Consider the following 21,245-nt stretch of genomic DNA (forward strand, 5'->3'; position numbering starts at 1 on the left):
TGAATAAATTGAAACTGAAACTGAAACCTGGGGATTTTGAAGGTGCACCCAATGCACGGCACAGAGACGTTTTTGTATGTCGCACCCATCGAAGTGCCATAAGTGCCGAAGTGTTCAGAGCCATAGATACCGTGCTTAGCTGCACAATGCGATAAGTCCTGAGCCGACACAGCGAGTGAGAGTAGTACTTCCTTCGTTAGAACAATATATATATATATATATATATATTATATATATATATATATATATATATATATATATATATATATATATATATATATATATATATATTATATATATTATTATATATATTATTATAATATATATTATATATATATATATATATATATATATATATATATATATATATATATATATATATATATATATATATATGCACGTGTGAAGGTGGGCGTAAAAGCCAAACGGAAAGAGTGTGAGAAGAGCTAAACACAAGCTGCCACTTTACGTATTTCGCAACTTCGCCCCAAATGCGAGGAATGGACAGCGATGGAAAGGTTTAAGGTTGCTTTTGTGACCTGTCATAACTACTAGCGTGTGACGTGTCGGCACGACGCAGGACGCACGGCAGCTGCTGCTAGTTAGTAGGAACTACGCCTAGCAGCCACCAGGCGCGTCAACGCACTTGCGTGACGAGCTCCAGAACTGACGCCGCAGGCGCGTGGTACTTTGATGTCACAAGAAGTGACCGACGGGAAGTCATCGACTTTAGTGAGTACCCAGTGAAACATTCAATAACGTCAGCATGAACTTTACTGTTCAGACCAAGGCATACTGGTATTTACTCAGGGGAAATCATAGTGTGCTCATATTATTAGCTCGTGCAACGCTGATGCCAGCAGCAGCACGTACAACTTTGCTGTTTGTTCCGCCATCGAGACGACTGAGCAAGGCGCACACCGAGGTGTTGACGATGCATTCAGTTGCTTCGCCGTTTTTGTAGTCAAACGCACTGCTCGTCACTGGAGACAATCTTAATTTTAAAAATTAAAATACATTATGGGGTGTTACGTGTCATAACCACTTTCCGATTACGAGGCACGCCGTAGTAGGGGTTCCTTAGGGGTTCCACCTGGGGTTCCTTAAGGTGCACCTAATTCTAAGTACACGGGTGTTTTCGCATTTCGCCCCCATCAAAATGCGGCCGCCGTAGCCCGGGATTCGATCCCGCGGCCTCCTCTTCAGCAGCCCAACACCATAGCCACCGAGCAACCACGGCGGGTAGACAATCTTGCCAGCTTCTCGAGCTCGTACGCGAAATCAGTAATCAGTATCTACTTCAAGGAAAAAAGAAAAAGAACAGAGAGAAAGAAAAGTGGGGCGGTCTTTAATATACCCCTGATGCCAAGAAACTGCTCAGAGTGTGAGCTTACCTGTATTAGTATCATAGCCAGGTCATGCGTACGTCAGATTTATCGGCTGTGGTCCTGCAATGATTCCGTTAGGCCTTCTATTCATTCCTTTTCATGGAAGCTTGAGAGGCCATCGCCCAGTTTATACATAACTTGTAACAATGTTTTTCAACGGCCCTATACAATTAATTTTTGCTCCGGCCTTCCTCAGATGCTCGGACCCTGCCGCATCATCTTTATGATGTGTTTGCATTTTCTCAATCGCATTTGCTATTACTAACAGGCAAGGGGTAGGCGGACGAATAGATTCAGTAAGATAGCAAGCAGCTGCAGATGACATTTAAATTAACGCCGACGCCAGCTGAAGTGCCGTCTGTTTTACTCGCTCTTGTCGTGTGCCTCTGCGTCCCGCTGCTCCTTCTGAGTATTGTTAATGTCGAAAGTCTCTGAACTGTAGAGAAGCACTATCAGTCTTTATGCATGTTGATGGATGGTCGTGCCAGCGGACAAGGGCTGTAGCGTTGTCTATTTTACGTGTATGTCTTTATTTCAAGATTCTTCGCACATGGTATCTCATCCCACAATGCTGAATGAGAGGCAGGGCTACAATCCCTTGATGTGCCTAAGTTAAGGAAAAGCAGTACATTTTGTTTGTTTTTGGTTTAAAATATCACGCTAAATCACATATACTTTCTGGCTCCTGTTTTCATGTTCAAGTGTGGAAATTTGACACGCCATATGGAGACGATGATCGAGTAAAAAAGAACACCTTTGTGCAGAACTACTTAAATACCCCCCATTGCCTTTGAAGGTAGATAAATATTTAAGAAACCTACTGCCTTTCTAATCAAGCTGATGGCCTCCATCATTAAATAAAAAAAATAAATTATGGGGTATGACGTGCGAAAACCCCTTTCTGATTATGAGGCACGCCATATTGGAGGACTCCGGAAATTTCGACCTGCTGGAGTTCTTTAACGTACCCCTAAATCTAAGCACACGGGTGTTTTACTATTTCGGCCCCATCGAAATGCGGCCGTCGTGGCCGGGATTCAATCCCGCGACCTCGTGCTCAGTAGCCCAACACCATAGCCATTGAGCAACCACGGCGTGTTGGCCTCCACCTTTGTTAACTCAAGTTGTACTTAGGAGTTTAATGCCTAGGTAGGTGCAAGAACATGTTCAATGTCTTCCAACGTTATATTGTCAATAATAAACTCTGCTGCTTCATTTTCGCATGTTACTAAGGTAGCACTGAGCAGCAATATAGTGGTGCCAAGTAGATAACCGAGGCGGCTTTGCATCTAGGAGTATCAACAGTGAGCTTCGAATAGGAGGCCGAGAAACTACCTTAATCGGCGTATGCATAAGCACTGCATGCGTCTTATCAACATGTATATCTATGACACGCATTCTTCAAAGCACACTTGATTCTCTATGTTGCACATTTGATAGGAACCTTGCAAATTCTACGTTATTTAGGACACCTGCAGCCGCTTGAAATGTATAATTGTATTGAAATATTGAGCGGTTTTGATTTCATCCATTTTAGTGAACTCCATAACTTATCATTCAAGGTTTGTTTTTGGTTTTTCCGTTATGTGATAAGTGGGAAGAAGCTCAAGACCGCGCTGGATACGATGGAAGAAAAATTAAGAAAAAGGAGAATAGCGGTATGGATTAGAGAGCAACCTTGGGTAACCGATATTCTGGCTGGACTTAAGAGGAAGAAATGTAGCTCGACAGGCCATGCATTCATTACCTACTAGAGTTACAGATAATGTGGACAGCAGACATGAAAGTAGTAAGACGAAATTATCTGCAGGAATAGAATGTGGTATGCTGGCTCAATAAAGGGGTAGTTGGGGATCCCTGGGAGAGGCCTTCCTCCAACAACGAGCCCAAATAGGCCGATAATTATGATTAGCGTGACAATCATCTCATGAGTCTCTAGCATCCCTAACGAGGAAATGTACCGAAAGATAAAACAGAGATACTGCCGACGCCGTCCTTGTTTATTCGGATTCACGCCGAATGCGCGCAGTGTCCTTGACTGCAGCCAGCGTCTCTGACGGCGGCTCGACAAGCTTTGGCATTGGAAGAATTTTCGGATTCACTGTCGTATAGCGTCGGAGGTGGCAGCCTCTTCTCGCCTTGCAACGTTTCGGATACAACAAGTTTTCTTGTAGATCTCTGTTTACGTGTGTTGACGCAACTGCGTCGCGTAGACACATGAACGCTAAACTAAAAAAAGTTTGACCCTTTGGGGTGTGTATCTGCCACACAACAATAATCGTCATCTGCCTTGCTTGCGTTTTCTTTCATGAAAACGCTGCGCCCGCTACTTTCCTATCGGCAATGCTATGTCATACTGATAACGCGCAAGTCGTTCGTTACTGCGAAGTACCGGGCTCGCAGTGCTAAAGAAAGGAAAGGCGGACGAGAGATATGACATTTAGTTTGTGTGGCAAGGTACGACTCAAAGTGTATAAACATTTCTTAGAGTATACATCTACACTATTGGTGAGCACGTACTTTCGAAACTTTGCGACTATTCGCTGACTGCAGTGAGAATGGAATCCACCGGTGACTCCATAGAAGCCTCGTATCTGGAGAATTTCGAACGACTTGCCCACTTTATTATGGATGTAGCCTACCCACCTATTTCTTTTATCGCGACGACTTCCGCAACAAATGAGTGATGCCGTCTCTCGCCACCTGATCTGCAGGCACTTCGTGGCGTTTTTCGCAGTCGGATAGGCCATCTGTAAGTGCAGATTGTCACTCTGCACGCTTCTTCTAGTCAAGCCAGCGTTCCTCCTGTCGACCATTGCGTCCCGGCAAGTGATGGTACCACCGAACCTTAGGCGCAGCCACCCGTAAGCGTGCGCCTCCCTGCGCTTTCTCGGGAAACTTTTCGGATCACCACCAGAAGTGGCGTGTTGTGGTGATCCAGCACGCAGCCGCTTATTTTTCATTTTTGACTCAGTTTCCTAGTAGACCCGGGAGCCGAAGTTACCCTTGTTGCACCCACGCCGGCATTCCCGAAGAATCGCCTATCTGCAGTTATGGTGCAAGCCATCAACAAGACCTACATCCTGGCTTACGGTGAACGCGGCCTCAAACTAAACATTGGACTCTAGCGTCTTTTCCGATGGGTTCTCGTAGCAGGTTCTCGACGCTTGTGGACGTGGCCCACAAGCATCTTGTCGATGCTACGACGTGCCTAACGGTGCAAGGTATAGAGTCAACAGCCGGCGTCAGTACAGCCAGAGTCGGACACCTCCATCGGTCTATGAGCGCTTATTTGATGAGTTTCCAGATTTGCTTCGCCCGTCCAATTTCATGCGGCCTGTCAAGCACGATGTTTCCCATCATATTATCCCCACAGGGTCACCTGTGCACAGTCTTTCACGACCCAACGCAGCCTATTAAACCAAGATTGCTGCAGCCGAATTTGACCATATGCTCGAGCTTCATCATCAAGTCCTCCAACATCTCCTGCGCACATAGTGTCCAAGTCCCCAGGTGACTGGCGGCCCTACTAAGACAACTGCACCTTAAACAACGCCACTATTCCTGATTCCTACCCCCTACCTAGCATCGCGGATTTTTCAGCGCCACTACATGGAGGAACCATCTTTTGAAAGACCGAACTCGTCAAGGCGTATCGTCCGATACCTCTCGAGCCCCACGGCACACCCAAGAGTGCCGTCATGATGCCTTTGGCCTCTTTGAATATCTGCGCATGCCCTTTTGTCTCCACAACGCTGCTCAAACTTTCTAGCGTTTCACGAACACAGTGACCCAAGGTCTTCCGTTCTGCTTTGCCTACATCGGTGACCTCTTCATCTTCAGCCGTAATGCAGACGATCACCTTTCACACTCTAGGCTGTTTTTCCAACACCTGGCCGACTACAGGCTAATCGTCAACAAAGCAACAAAGTCAGTGTACGTTCGGCGTGCCTAATCTTCTCATTCTTGGACATCACGTTTCCCGTCATGGCGTTCGGCCGCTCCCTAACAAAGTGCAAGTTATTCGCAACTTTCCTCAGCCCACTTCCGTACGTAAACTACACGAGTTCCTGGGACTGATAAACTTTTATCGGCGTTTCATCCCCCGCTACGCTCACTTGATTTATGAACTTACTGATCTTCTCCAAGGAAATAAGAACTCTGCTCCCATTACATGATCTTGCAATGCGCCCAGCATTTTGATGCTTTAACACACAGCTCGCTGACATCATCCTTCTTGTTCCCCCATTATGTGACGCGTCAGACGGGGCAGTTGGAGCCGCTTTACAACAGTGCGTTGAGGGATCGTAGCAACCGCTAGGGTGCGTTTCACGCAAGCTCTCCTCTACTGAAACCAATTACAGCACTTTCAGCCGTGGATTCATAGCTGCCTGCATGGGTGTGCGTCACTTCGGGCATTTCCTCGAAGCTCAAAGTTTCTTCATCGCCACAGTTCACAAGCCGTAGACGTCTGCCAACAAATATGCCACTATCAAGCTTTCACACCGTGAAAGTCGTCAGCTCATTTATATCGCGAAACTTACGACTGGTATCCGGCACCTGCCACAATCCGCGAACGCTGCGCCCGATGTGCTCGCTTTCTTAACACTGCCCGTATCTTGCGCCACATCGCCAACAAATGTCGATTTCACCGCTCTGGCTTCAGCGCCAGAAGAAGACGCAAAAATTGCGAAGCTTCGCTTTACCCCTGGAACGCTCAAGTTTCGTGAAGTTACCCTTCCGTTCTCCGTGGTTCCTATTCACTGTGGCATGTTTACTGGCAATCTTGGACTTCTTGTTACCAGTGATTTCCGTAGTGGTGTGTTCAACTCTGTGGGATGGCCTCTCCAATCCTTGCATCCGCGTCACGCAACACCTTTTCACTCGGCGTTCTGTCTGGCCGCGCATCAACAAGGACATCCGTGTGTAAACTCGAAGTTGTTTGGATTGCCAACAATCCAGGGTCCATCGTCATAACTTGTCTCCGCATGGTTCCTTCCCACCACGCGTTTCGACAAGGTCCATGTTGGCATTCTAGGATCGTGGCTTCCATCAGATGGAAACACTTACCTACTTACGTGCATTGACTCCTTTACTCGGTTGCCCGAGGTGTCTCCTATTCGCCCACATCAAAAGCGAAACAACTACTAAAGCTTTTCTTTCGGGATGGGTGTCACGCTTTGGCGCTCCATCTACCATCACCACCGATCGAGCTCGGCCGCTCCAGTCTTCCTTTTAAAAAAGTCATGGCATTGCTAAAACGTTCACAGATTCACACCACAGCATGACCCTCCATCGCAAATGGCATGGTCGAACGTTTGCACCGGACAGCATAGGCATCGTTGAGGTCACAGCTCGATACGGTCATATGGAGTTTTCCTACCTCATGTTTCGCTTAGTGTTAGGGCAGCAATAAAGCAGGATATCGAGTGTAAACCAGGTTATATAATCTATGGTTCATCAGTCAGCCTTCCCGGAGAACTGTTCGACCCTACATCCACCTCGCCTTGCCCTGACCCGTCAGAGTATGTGGTGCAGTGGTGCTCCGCTCTGCGCAGTCTTCGTACCTCGCATCCTCGCCTACAATACCGTGATTCCCCTTACATGCCTCCTGATTTGTGGATGGTGACACATGTGTTTGTCCGGCGCGATGCAGCCGGTAAGCTTTTGCAGCACCCTTACTATGGCCATCATCCTAAAGCGCAGTGCCGAGTTCTATACGCTTGATTTGCACGGTCGCCATGGTCGCGTCTCTATGCACAGCATAAATACAGTCACCAATGAAGACCAGCTGCCCCAAGCAAGTTTCAACAACGCCATCTCTCCGAGTCCCGTTGCCGCTACTTAGTTGCATTCTTCGACCCCCACCACGGATACAGCCAAAGAGCGTCCTTCTGTATCGTTCACACTCCTGAATTTCACCGCGCTTCTTCACTAGCCGGGGGCCTATGTAGCAGCCCCAAGAGGCAACGCACCGAAAGGTGGGACGGAGCTACCGACAATGCCGTCCGCGTTTTCCTGCGTTCACGCCGAACGCGCGCAGTCTCCGGACTACAGCTATCGCCTCTGACGGCGGCTGGGCAAGTTTCGACATTGGAAGAAGGGTCGGACTCACTCATCGTGTAGGTTCGGGAGTCGCTGCATCTTCTCGCCTCGCAACGTTTCCGATACAAGTTTCTGTTGTAGATCTGTCTTGTGCTTACGCGATGCAATCGCGTAAACACATGCAAATTTCATCCACAAGTCCTATAGAGACAAAAGCAATAAAAAAGCAGGCATACCGTCAGACGTTGCCAGGACTCGCGCAGACATACATCTCCCAGCGCTATTTAATGATGCAGTTCCGAACTGATTGCGCACAACAGGTCCAAAACAGCTGCTCTAATGCAGGAACAAAAAAACTGATCTAGCCTAGATTATTAATGTTAGTTATTGAGAGCCTCAGTCGTACTTTCGGCACCGTGGATTGTAGGCCTGAAGGCGAAATAGTCGTCAGATAATTTAGCCAGCAGGCTGATTGATCCGTATGGCGACCTCCAGCTGCCGCTGATGATGAATCAGTAGATGGATACTCAGCCTTTCGATATATCATTCGGAGTGTAGAGCTAGAATGGGAGAAGTTTTATGAATACGTAGTCAATAAAAGCAAATTTTCGGCGTTCATGGTGCCTTGAGGTTCTGTATAATGCTTAAATGCGATGAGGTTGCGCTTGGCGAAGTTTACTGTGTGTGCGAAGGAAAGCGTACGAGAGCGAGCTGGAAACGATGGTGACTTGATGCGCGCTGTCCTCTAGTGCACCCAATGTTGGAGGTCATGGGATAAAACGAACGCTACCGCTGATAAGGGATGGGGGAAGGGGCAGGTGAGCGCGTGTGACCTCCTCTACCACGGCCGTGGCTGCACATGGCTGTCCGCATAAGGGAGCGCATGCGCGGGCCTCATGCCATATCCTCGAGGTTGTCACCGACGGAAGCAACACTTGACCGAACCAAGGTTAGCAGGTGGTTGGATGGTGGCTGTCTTCTCTGGAGGCTAGTGTTGGAGGTCACGTAATATCGAGTGTCAGATATGCATTGAAGCGATAGACAGTCCTACGCGCTTGCTCTCAGAAGCTGGTGTTCTTCATCAGGCCTACGTTGTGAGAGCGACTGTTCGTGATCATCAAGCGACATCCGCTAATCTTTGCCTGTTCGAGCGATATACGCGCAGGTTAGTTAATTAGTCGGGTAATCCTTGGTGGAGCTTCTGCAGCTGCTATGACAAAGTATTTTAGTTCGCGCAATTTTTTTGTAGAATACAGTGCCATCACTACCAATGCTTCGACTGTCGTGGGGAACCGCAACATTTGATAAAGATGGATTATTCTACGGGACATTACCAAGCGCATGCTTATTGTTGTTGAGAAACCTCTTGTAATTTTTGGCCCAAACATCTAATTATGGTACATACGAGAAAAATGAAGTAAACAAAGCCATTTAGCTCACTTTTCAATTCTTCTTCTGATACTGAAAATGTCAACTAGGCGGTTGTAGAGAGTCGTAATAGACGTCAAAATCATTGGAAGGCAGCGAAAGGTACACATCGCATATTTCCACTGTCCGCTAGAGAGAAAGCCTGCGCGCTATGTGCTGGCGTAGTGGCTTAGGGCACTGCACTCCTGAGCCCGAGCGCGTGCGATAATATCGCGTTCATGGCGGTCACATTTCGATACAGGCGTAAAGCAACAGCATCTGTATACCGTGCACTGGGTGCGCGTTAAAGAGCCCCAGCTGACCAAAGTTGTACAGGAGTCCACCTCTATGGTGTTGCTTCGTAACATCATCGTATGGTGGTTTCATCGCCTAAAACAGTAGAAACGGTTAAAAGTTAAGGTTTAAGTTTTAAACCCTTAAGTACCATTTGAATTAAGGTATACGGTTAAGGGACCGCGCAAACAACGTAAAAGCGCGTGAGTAAAAGATTTCGAATGTTTATTGACAAGTGATTGCATGACATTGTCTGATCTACAAGGTCTGTTCGCCCAACCTTGTAAGCACTTTCGCAAGCGAGAATCATAAAATGTGTGTTGCACGGAAAATCGCTGAATATGAACGGATTTGTAGACTCGGAGACTGAGCCAGCATAGCCTCAATCACGGTTTCAGACAAAAAGCTGGCATGTTTACGGACGCGAAGATGAAAAGCCCTGGGTCGAGCAGCGTGTATATATTTGTGAATGGTTCACAATAAAAGTATTTTAAGGTATGGACAGCAATAGGGCTGAAAGAAAACGCTGTCGTTTCGTCTCCATCAAAGTTATTTTTTGTGCTGCTGCCATTTCAAATAAGTACTTAAACGCCCAGTTCGTCGCAATAATGAAAATGGTTTAAGATTGCGAAATAGGAAAAATGCCATATCGCTATGCAGGTCCGTACACTGAATCACAATACCTTAACAAATTTCATGCAGAAACTACACTGATCAGCTGTAAGTATGCGTAATAGACATGTAAAATTTCAAAAAATTTCGAGGAGCATGAAAAAAAACGGTTACTTTCATGTGTCTTTTTCAGAAAAATACGGAAAATCGAAAAAGAAGGACTATTACACACAGAGCGACAAAAACGCCGGCACATTTATTAGGTAACTCTGAGAAGAATATGTATGTTGCATTATTCCATCATAAAAAGACCCAGCAGAGTTTCTGGGTTCGGAATCTAAGCACGAATTCACGTCAATGCATTGATTTCACATCAAAGCGTCAGGAGCGACATTTGTATCACTCTATGTCTAATTAATTTGGGCTTGGCGCGTCAACGCTTCGCTGTGCAGTGGACGAAGCCGTCCGGACATTGATGTTCGAGTGCACGTACACGTTTTTGCTCGTGATCCCCTGCGAGCCTTTTCCGTAGCTTCATGTGCACAATTCCAAACATTCACCAGTTTTATTCGCATTCTGCAGAAGAAGGGGCAACCTGCAATAATTTCGATTTCAATTTTATCCTGGTTGAAAAAGAAAACCTGCGTTGTCCCGAAATTTTCAATTTTTTTTCACCCGCTAACATCTCTATACATAAGCATTGTGCCACCGGCTCATCTGCACGCAGCCGGGAGTCATTATCAAACTTATCAAACTTGATCCGACAAATATACGTGCTTATCTTATCAGTTGTTACGAACCTCATTGGACTAAACTCAAACATTATTAACCCTTATCGATTGTTAACAGCCTTATCAGATTTGATCTGACCCTTATCGGTTCTTATCAACATTATAAAGTTATAAACTTTATCACAATCGATCTGATCCTTATCAAGTCTGATTTGTCTAATCTTATCCGACATAATTCGACCTCGGTCAACTCTTATCGATTCTTACCAACCTTATCGCGCTTGAACCGGTTCTTATCAGTTCTTATCAACATTATCAGAATTGGTCCGAATATTATAAGCCCTTTTTGCACCTTATTCATCCACGTCGAATCATTATCAACCGTGATCAGGCCCATGTGACCCATCATCGCTGCTTATCATCCTCATGAACTCATTGACAGATTATGTGTCAGTGTCGCGCGACGCGAAGCGCATGGACCCTCAGAGATGGGTGGCATTTCGGTCGGTGAAGGAACGCCCGAACGGAAGCCGCATCATGCGACCGCCGAAGCACATCAATGATGTGGCGTGTTTGGCGTTATATTTTGAGAAAATTTGATGTTTTTTCTAATGTGTAAAATGCTCCAAGTTGCGTCTTCCTGTGACCCTAGACAAAGCTCATATTCCATTATCATCAAATCTTTCAAGAAAGGCTTCACAGAACCTGTTCTCCTTCAACATTTGTTGTGTACCGCCGGTAGAACAAATTTTTACAGTTCGGATACATTCCCCTTGAGCAGGCGTGGGTCTTTAAACCAGTCGTAATACACTCGGCTTCCGAGCATGGGATCCTAGGTTCGAAACTCACCAGTGCGAACATTTTTCCTTTCGAATTTTTTCTGTTTTCTTAAGCATTACGCATTATAGCGATTCGTCTTACGTGACGGACAGGTTTCCTCTTTGGGTAGGCATAGAAATGCTTGCGCATTTAAATGTCTCAGTAATAAAGCAGGCTGTTCGTGTGAGGCTCACCACTTAATGCAGGACGTTTCCGTGATGTTGAGAATAATAATCACTGAGAGCTGTTGGCGCATCGAGAACTCAACACAGGTGCCTTTATGATCGCAGCTGGGCCTAATAGCCATATAGTATCATACAATAACAAAGGGAACTCTGGCACTAATGTCGTCAGGGAGCTGCGAGCGGGCTGGCTCAGCTAGCATGGAAACGAAGGATTTGCCTTAATTTCATCCTTCTGGCTTCAAACAGATTCAAGACATCGTAAACTCATTTTATAAATAGCTGTATTATAAATAGGTCATAAAGCACCCTTAAAGCTTTCCTAATGCAGTATCCGAACACACGACATCTAGTACAGAAGCCTGACATTGAAGCCATTACTATTACCAAACCATCACCAGACGTATGCATCGACAAGGGGTAAACACTTTTATGAACTTCTCGGGGGCAAGCGAGCGCATCAAGACGCTTGGTTCGTTTCGATTTGGCCACTTCGACAGACCTAGCCACTGCGATTATTAGCAGTTATGCGTCTTCATAGGCCCTTCAGCGTTGATACCAGTACAGATGGCCTTGAAATTTCGAACATTAACGGCAGATAAAGCATAGTCGACAACGCCAGAAGAACGTTTAAAGTCACAAGCACGAAGATCAAGCAAATTTACGCAAACATCATTCCCACGATAGCTGAACGATCGCAGTGCCAGAGTTTGCTCTAGTATTTACTCTAGGAAACTCTGTGCTTGTAATAAGAGAACGACCTCAGTTCGTATTTAGAAATTTGATGGCGCTGCTAGGCCGTGTGCATGGACGCACAGTCACATGGTGTGTGTGAATGAACTTTATTTCGAAGATGAACTTTATTTCCAAGACTAAGCTGTCGATGGCCAAAGGTTGGCGGCCACCATATTCCAGGTAGCCGTGGCCCTGTGCTGATATCCAGGGCCTGTTCACCAGCCGTAATTGGCCCTCAGGTTTTGGTCTTGTCAGCCGTGACGCCAACTGGCCCTCTGTTGGTGCTTGGATAGGCATAGTCCGCGGTTTTCTTTGCAATCCCGGACCATGCGGTAAAGTGTATTTGGTGTATTGCAGCACTGGCAGTCTCTTGTAAATGTTGAGCGGTACATCGCGTGTGGCAAAGTGCCGTGAAGGTAATTGCCCGTCTGAAGTTGGCGTAGTGGGACAGCTTCTACTCTGTTAAGCTTGGTGTGTGGGGGCGCACATTCCCTCCTGCTCTTCTTGCAATATTCTAGAATGTTATAGTATTTTCTTTGTATCATTTCTATTTGGTCTGACGATAGACTTTGTCCTAGTGGGGTTGTCCGACGTACGTGTACTCGGGGGGCGGCTTCAGCCAATGTCTTTCCAATAAGTATTCGTGTCCCGGAGTACTCACAATGCTTACATTTTCAGGGATGCCTTGGTTCTTGTTGAGTGTGGTCTTGCTAATTCTTCCTGCCCGAAAATGGCGACAGGCTTCCTGTGAGTTTGTGACGACGATGAGTGGCATGTCACGTCGGCAGGATCATGGTATTTAGCTATTTTGCGGGCTTTTTCTTTTCGTCGTGAGCTGTAAAAATCTGATGTCTCGCCAGCTAGAAATACTTTAATTTGCCGTGCCTGAAGTTTCACTATAACCCCCATTTACAGCTCGCTAATAGAATAAAAATGCTACGTAATTACATTGAAGTGTTTAAGCAGATGTCAGAGCCAAAAGTATTTGTCTTATTAACAAGGCGCTTGCCAACCGGTCCGTCATCTTGTTCGCCTACAATACTTCGTCTGGCGTTTACCATTTCGCATGTAGCCAGGTCACTCAGTATAATATTTACAAACTATATTTAATTGTGTATTGCTAAGTTTTATTATAAGCATCCACTAGGGGTTTAGTACATCCCCACACTAGCTTTGCTGAACAGAAGAAGTTCAGGGGTACAAACATGTGCACCAAATACAATCAACGCACGTTTACTCGTATGTTAAAGAGGAATACACAAAAATTTACACAAAAAATGACACGGGCCCCCGAATAAAGGAACGATAGGTGGTGCTATGATGCTTCGATTTCTGTTGCTTCGAGCGTTTTAGCTGACTGTTTAAGGTCCATTCTGCTAAGACCTGTTTCAGCTAGAAAGTTAACCGTATAGCGGGGACGCTAGTGGGCTTGAGCACAACGGTAATGCTGGCAACGAAACGAAAATCGCTTCACTCACTCTGCTTACGAATTCGACTGACCGGAGTGTCAGAACGCGTCTACTTGGCTTCGTCATTTTGCAGCCGACCTGATAGCGCGTGCCTCGTGGTTCGGTCGCAACCGCTTATCGAATGTGAAATCTGCACAGTTGCCTGCAGTTTTTCAGCGCGGAAAATCTGAGCGTAAGCGGCGCTCACATGAAACTGTGTATTGGTGCAGGACGTACATAAACGGCCCATTCGTTAAACCCAAAGCATTTCAACTTGTTCTGGCGTAAGCACGTTCGCCGACTTAAGTATGGTAAACTGTGTTGGCTAGAGTTGTGGGATGGTGTTTGACAAACATTTATGATCACCCCAAAACTGAGAGAGATCGAGAGAGAGATCACCATGAATTGATTGGTTCACCACCTGATTGGTTCATTGCAACACCATCCAGATAGCGCTCGCCTCCACGCACCCGCAGCAGCGGCGCCACCTGCTATGGTGAAAAAAAGAAGAAAGTTCGCCTTCATGCATAGCGTTCGCCGCCAGCGTTTCGATAAAAACATTGTGGTCACATAAGCTGCAGTGACCGGGAAGTGAGAGAACAGTCAGACATCTTTGAATGCTGTCGCTTTTCACCCTTAAATTCGAAGCTTAAGCATCCCCGAATTTTTGTAAATGCCTAAGCATTTCTATGACGACTCCCCGTGAAAACCATCCAACCGTCACGGGAGTCTCTCACTTTCAATATAAAGCTAGCAGCAGCGAGCGACTTCAGTTTCATGCTGCCTGTCGCTTCAACGCGAACGAAGCGGCGAGAACACAGCCTTCAGGGAGTTTTCCGCACAGGCCGTAATCTGTCTGCTTCGCAGATCTCTTTCAAGATAGTAGCCAGCATGTCTCTTTCAACGCTAAGCGGCGAGAATCCAGCGCGCCAAGCTATCAGCAGTGAAAGCGGATCGCATTCACGATACGCTCCGCGCGGCCGTACCATATGCAGCCGGCGGCAGGATACGTTTGTTCATGTTTAGTAAGGCTTCTACGTGGGTCAATAAGGCGCTGAAGAGTGAAAACGGCTTAGAATGATCGTAACGTCATCAGCGCAGCTGGCGTAGCCCCCTTCAGTACTTTGCTTCCGTTATCAATGCACCTTGCGCTGCCAGCTTCACCAGTTCATGTCGTTGCAGCGCTGTCATTTGCACTGGCCGGATTAAGTTCCATTACGCTGACAATGACAGCGGGCTGACATCAATGACAATGGCAGATAAGAGATCCCGCCCGGTGCTTATCGGTAAAATAGGTACAAGCGCACTCCCGGCCTGGTTCCTGGCCAATAAGAGACCTCAACACTTTGTAAGGTCGCCTACCTGATGGAAAATTGCCGGCAAAACACTCGTAGTCATTCTTTTGAGGGTTAGTTGTGTGTGGCTTTGTTCGTCTTTGTTAGTGCACGGTAAACGTAACGTCTTCCAAGCATCGCATTCTTTGGCCGAGGGCCTTGTGGAAGTTGGTGGAAGCCTGCTTCTACCCGTATTCTATACAAGTGCGCGTTTATACAAGCCGGGCGTTCTATCCACCAGCACGTAGCTACGATCGCTATAAAAATGAATACAATCAGAAATAAATTATTGTCAAGGGCGCATTCTTACTCAGCGTTTACGCTTTGCATGAAGAACGCTAAAGTGTAATGGACACTTATTGAAATTAAAAAATGTGTATTGTTACGTTCGCAGGGGCCACAAGAGCTATACGGTGCAATGAGATGGGAAATCTGCACTATGGTTCTTGTAATGACATGCAAACAGTTCTCTTTGGCGAAATGTGAGTCACTACGTTTTTTTCTGACGTACACAAATGAAGCATGTCGTCGTACTTTCTGATAGACGCAGGTGTGTTGATTGTTTTACGAGTGGTAGATGATGAGTGTGCGCCAGGTAATTTTTGTCGCACTTCTCTCTGCTTTCATAGATTTAGGAATTAGATAGAAAAGGGAGAGCTTGTGCTGAAAGTATTCAAACTAAGAAAATAAAGATAGAATGTTTGTTGATTATGAAATCACACTAATGGGCGTGCTCGCTAGCATGAGCGGGTAATTGTGGTAGTTCCTTGTTTCAACAGAGTCGGATCTCGTCATGAGGATAAAATTTCGCAATGTCCACCGGTTATCTATCCTGCGCGTTACATGGCCGGCCCAGCTGATTTTTTTCCCTAATCTCAACTAGAACAAGGAATATTTGTGTTTCCCCTCTGTTCTGCACCACTCTCTTCCTATCTATTAAAATTACGCCTAACATTTTTCATTTCGTTGCTCCTCATGCGGTTTTTAACTTCTTCTCAAGCTTCTTTGTTAACTTAACCTCAAGGCTTCTACCGCGTACGTTAGCACCGGTATGCAGAATGCAAAAAGTTGTACACTCTCCAATGACAGTGGTAAGCACCCAGTCAGAATTTGGTAATTCCTGCCGCTCACAGAAAACTGGCTAGACCTCTGGCGTCCACTTTACGCATGCTATCAAAACCTGGCCCTTTTCAACACGATCACTCCAGAGGCTTTTAGCTCTGCTTGCCCCGACTGTGGCCCTGTTAGCAATCTCGCACATATGCTCTGGCGATGCCCCTCGTTACAGGGACCCAATCGCATCACAGAAGAAGAATGGAGCTCTGCCATCCAGGGCTCAGAACTTTCACGTCAAACCTGGGCTGTCCAGAGAGCCCACGATGCGGCGGTTAGGCTCGGCCTACCCGTCCCCACGTGGGAGCGGCCCGCAGCTCTGCCATAGGTCAAAGCTTTTCAGGACCTTGTAATTAAAGTACTTTGTGTGCCTGTCTGCGGCATGCACTCCAACCAGCACAGTTTTAACCTTCCTTCTAGGATGAACCAACTAGCCCTCAAAAACGTGCTGCTTGTCATATTCGGGTGCCAATTTTCTTCTCATGATCAGGGTCGCTTGTGAGTGGATGAAATAAAGAAACGTATTGCTCTGCAGACTCTAGAGGCTGACTGGCAATCATGAATTACTTTTTACTAGCGTGGCTATTGAAAAAAATTTCTTATCGTCATAACAATCGTGAACCTTACTCTTGCATGGCTAAGGTCCTGAATAATTTGTTCCAATTGATCTGCAGTGTTGCTGAACAGAATAATGTCGTCTGCAAACCGAAGGCTTCTGCGATAATCGCCGTTCATCCTCACTTCTAAGCCTTCTTTATTGAACAGGTTGAATACTAAGCATTTCGTTCGTAAAGTATGCAATGAATAGCATTGGAGAGATTGTCTTCTTGCCTTCATGCTTTCTTCATTATTAATTTTCAACTTTTCTTGCAGGGAATTCAGGTTGCTGCCGAGTCCTTGCAGATATTTCTCAAGATATTCACTTATACCTTGTGTACTCCTTTATTACGCAATGCCTGCATGAGTGCTTGTATCCCTACTGAAGCAAATGCTTTTTCATAATTTATGAAAGCCATGTAGATCGGCTGATTGCACTGCGCACATTTCTCAATTACCCGATTCCTGACATATGTGTAACCCATTACAGAATATCCCTTCCTGAAGGCAGCCTGTTGTGTCCATTGATTGAAGTCAACTGTTTTCTGATTGTGTTGGAAATTATGTTGGTGAATATTTTATAGAATACTGAAAGCAAGCTAACGGGCCTATCAGTCTTCAATTCATAAGCATATCTTACTATAGACATAAAAAAGCTAGATATAAAAGTGGACAGACAATTGGGCCCCGGAAAGTCCATGAAACACATTAATACAGCGAATGCTTTAAAAGATCACCTAAACAACTCAGGTGCTCGACGGAATCTAACCCAAGTGATAAGGGTTTCTGAAGCTTAGCAACGCGACAGTTTACCAGGCTGTCCCAAAAATGCACTTGGTACGTGCTGATTTTCAATGCACGCAGCCATGGCAATACTTTAGCGACCTGCGCCATGAGTGCACTGTGTTATGTGCCGCTCTTCAATGAAACTCTCGGTAACTCAGGTGACTGAGTATACGCCACTGAGTTTACGGAAAGAGATGGAAGAATACTTTGCGCACGCAGGCACCGGCGCGCCCCAGCTCTGTTCTCGAAGGCCAACCATGGACTTCGCGGCAGCACAACAAGACGGAGATGCGTGTTCAGAAAGATTTGCGAGAGAGGAGCCCTGTTGTCGAACGACGCCTATGTGATTGTTTGCATGCACCGGCGCGCTATGTATTTCGGAAGCCACGCTCCGGCTTCGTGGAAGCGCGGACACGTGGCGCAGTGTTTTTAGTGAAGCGCGAAAGTGAACTCATGCTGCAGTACACGCCGCATGCATAACTCGTTTCGACGGTGGCAATACGTTTTGCTGATATAGAGATTCAATTATAAACGCATTAGTGTATACATTTGTCACAAGATTGGTTTTGCCGAATCACTTAATAGACAATAAATGGAAGTTAGTGTTTTCTGCTGCAGAAAAAACAAACAAAAGACGTGTCAAGTCAACATCAATGAAATAGCGGCGCCATCTTTTACGGCTATGGCTAGGATGCAGTGTTCCTTCCATCACAGAACTGTCTATGCAAAATTGCATCCTCTGAAGGAAACTACGAAGAAACGCGGCCGCTACTAGCTTCCGTAAGGATCAATTTTTTCTGCCGTTTTCTCGCTACCTCACTAGAGTGGTGCAATGTGACGAAATACGTGTGGTACGGCCAACCGTAAAGACGCACGCTTGAGATATTTTGATTTCATTTCTTTTGAGAGTTAACGAATCATTTGCTGCTACAAGTGTGCGAAAGTAATATTGTCTCCTGGTTTGTTCGCCCAGGTTCTGCTTGCGGAGAGAATGAGCAAAAGGTTTACTGTAAGCGATATCCGTTCGTGAGACAAAGAATGTGCCCCAAGGTAACACTTTGGCCATGCAGTATAGGCTCACTAAGTTGTGGGTGCCACAAGAACTTGCTCAGGAGTAGCGACGGCATCTGCGTCCCAGAAAACAAGTGCGGTAAGTGAGCGTCACCTTTATGGGCACTAATAACATACTTTATGGGCACTAATAACATACTAAGGAAAAGAATGGCTGATACAAACCAAAAGCAACAAAAGTCAAAGTGAATTCTGCAATCGGCCAAGGCTGACTCGCTTTTAGAAACTGTGGCTACAATAATTTCAAGAAAGTAATGCAATGTTTATGGAACTTCGTTGTGTTGTGGCGTATAGTTATGCGGAAACAAACATTGTTTTCCCTATTTCAAAACAAACTTTGAAACTCTCCTCTATCAAGGTCCTACTATACATAATAGGTAGAAGAACCGATTAGTTTTGAGTCCTCTATTGGGTTATAGGCTTAACTAGGGAGTTAACAAGATTGGGTTATAGGCTTATCTAGGGATTTAACAAGATTTATTCTGGCACTATTACGTTATGTGCACCTTAGAAATAATGGGGAATGTCAAGCTGCGTCGTTATTGTTTTTACTTGGCTTGTTTCTTCACGAAAGCAGCAGAAGCTTGATGTGGGCTAGTTGGTTTTGCATATTTGATGAAAAGAGCGCTACGAAGACGCGGACTAAAAGAACAACATGTACGACGGACAAGCGCCTTGTCCGTCGTACATGTTGCTCTTTTAGTCCGCGTCTTCGTAGCGCTCTTTTCATCAAGTTCTTCACGAAACTATTGCTCTTTGCATTCCAGAGTTGGATTGTTCCGACTGTCATTGTTCGACCGTACATTACTGCATATTGATAGGCTAGTTCTAAGAAAAGCTTTTGCATATTTCACATAACTGCTTTCGCCATTCTGTCACTATTTCTTTTAAGCTGGATTGTTTCGCAAAGACGTTGCGACTGTCATGACGAGCTTTTCTCATACTCTGTTTATACCTTGAAACGGTGTGAGTATGATGTCAGACACGTAATGCTTTCTATGCTTATCTCCTATTATTTAAAGTGTTTTTGAAACAATAGTATATTGATCTGGCCTGGAAGGAATGCAGCTCTTATGCACCGTGGGTACCAACGTTACCCAAACATTTGGTGGTAGTTCGCTATCCAGCATAGTTTATGGCTGTTAGAAGACTTTGTACATGGACCTACGGGTTTGTGTAATGTGAGCAGCCGAGTTTCACGCGAGCTTGTGCGTGCTGACAGAAGCAAGACAACGACGACATTATAACGGTGACATTACAGCAGTTTTATTTCAATCAGGTAGGAACAGTTATCACCTGTTCCGTTGTGATTTGGACATATGCCGAATGCAGCATAATGTCGCACAATGTCTTCTTAGCTTTGTACTACGGAGAATGCAGAATGCAGGCCGATACCAAACGTGGCGCTGCAATCTAAGGCACTGTATCAAAACGCTAGCTGCCACGACGAAAGAATCAGAGAAATGAAGGGGTAAGCCTGTGGTAGAATACAAACTAGTACACCCCCTAGTCGTGTAGCGCATTCTGGGTGACGTGACAGATGCGCTTTTCTTCCATGGCCCATTGCCCTTAATATACTAATTCCATTGAGGAAGAAGGCGACTGAATCGCTTTTCATTACAACACTGGGATGGCTGCCACTCCTGTCTTTCGTTTATCAATGAAGTCAGATGCAGGGATAGCTGTACGTGACGAAATTGTGAGGCAGGTCGTGAATCATCGTAGTGTACTTGGGCGCTTCTAGTTGGACAACGTCTCTGTTTACGACGAACTCACATTTTCCACTTTCATTTGTTCTTGATTTTGCCAACTGTGCCACGATGTCCTGTGCACTGATTTTTTCAAACAGCACAGTGCTAGAGATTGCGTGCTCGTACATCATAGCCAAAACACCGGGCCTTGCTCAACAAACCCCCAGCGGTCTCGTCATAAGCTTCCTGGAGCACCCAACTACTAAGAATGCATAAAGTCGACTGGAGCTTTCCTCCAAATCCGAAATACCTCCAAATTGCAGTTAGCCCAACCCTAAATTTAGCTCGACCCACCACAAATTTCAAGTTGGCCTATCATAATCTTCAAGTTGGCCTAGGCCCAAATTTAAGTTCGGGCACATCCGAGTTTCAAGTCAGACCATCCCCATGTGTAAGTTCAGTTGCTCCAGATTTCAAGTTGGCCCACCCCTGAATTTTGAGTTGGCCCGCCCCCAAATTTCGAGTTGGCCAACCTCGAAAGGTAAACTGACGCACCCCTGGATTTCAAGTTGGTCCATCTCTAAACTTAGCTTGGCCCGTCACCAATTATGAATTGGCCCGCCTCTAAATTTCTAGTTTAGCCAACCCGAAATTTCAGTTGCCTTACCCCTACATTCAGCTTGCCCTTGCATTTCCTAAGGAGACTTATGTGCCCTTGTGGGTATTCTATTTAAATTTATTTTTGGAATAAATTGTTCGTTGGTGCTTATAAAAGTACAAAACATCCACGTTTACGCTAATACAACGGTTAAATATTTTAACCATGCAAATGAACCACTTTTTTTGCAGCTACAACTTTTTCGTGTGACAGGGTTGGGGTCTTTGCCGAAAAATGCCTGAGCCTAAATATATTTGCCCATACTACACCCTGGGAAAGTGTGTGGACAGCGTACCAGTAATATCACCAAATCCAATAGGTCAATGTGACGCCG

The 21,245-nt window shown here is 45.7% G+C and overlaps 1 protein-coding gene across 2 annotated transcripts in view; it reads left to right on the plus strand.

Annotated features, from left to right (window-relative positions):
- Positions 1 to 615: 615 nt before the first annotated feature.
- The window catches only part of LOC142591148 (uncharacterized), a 106,290-nt gene continuing 85,660 nt past the window's right edge, over positions 616 to 21,245 (plus strand). For both annotated transcript variants that reach the window (XM_075703522.1, XM_075703523.1), the window contains exons 1-3: positions 616 to 732; positions 15,390 to 15,477; positions 18,465 to 18,641. In XM_075703522.1, the coding sequence (XP_075559637.1) occupies positions 694 to 732; positions 15,390 to 15,477; positions 18,465 to 18,641 (304 nt within the window). In that variant the 5' untranslated portion in view covers positions 616 to 693. The remainder of the gene's footprint in view (positions 733 to 15,389; positions 15,478 to 18,464; positions 18,642 to 21,245) is intronic.

The sequence above is a fragment of the Dermacentor variabilis genome, chromosome 8, assembly GCF_050947875.1.
Source record: "Dermacentor variabilis isolate Ectoservices chromosome 8, ASM5094787v1, whole genome shotgun sequence".
NCBI lineage: Eukaryota > Metazoa > Arthropoda > Arachnida > Ixodida > Ixodidae > Dermacentor > Dermacentor variabilis.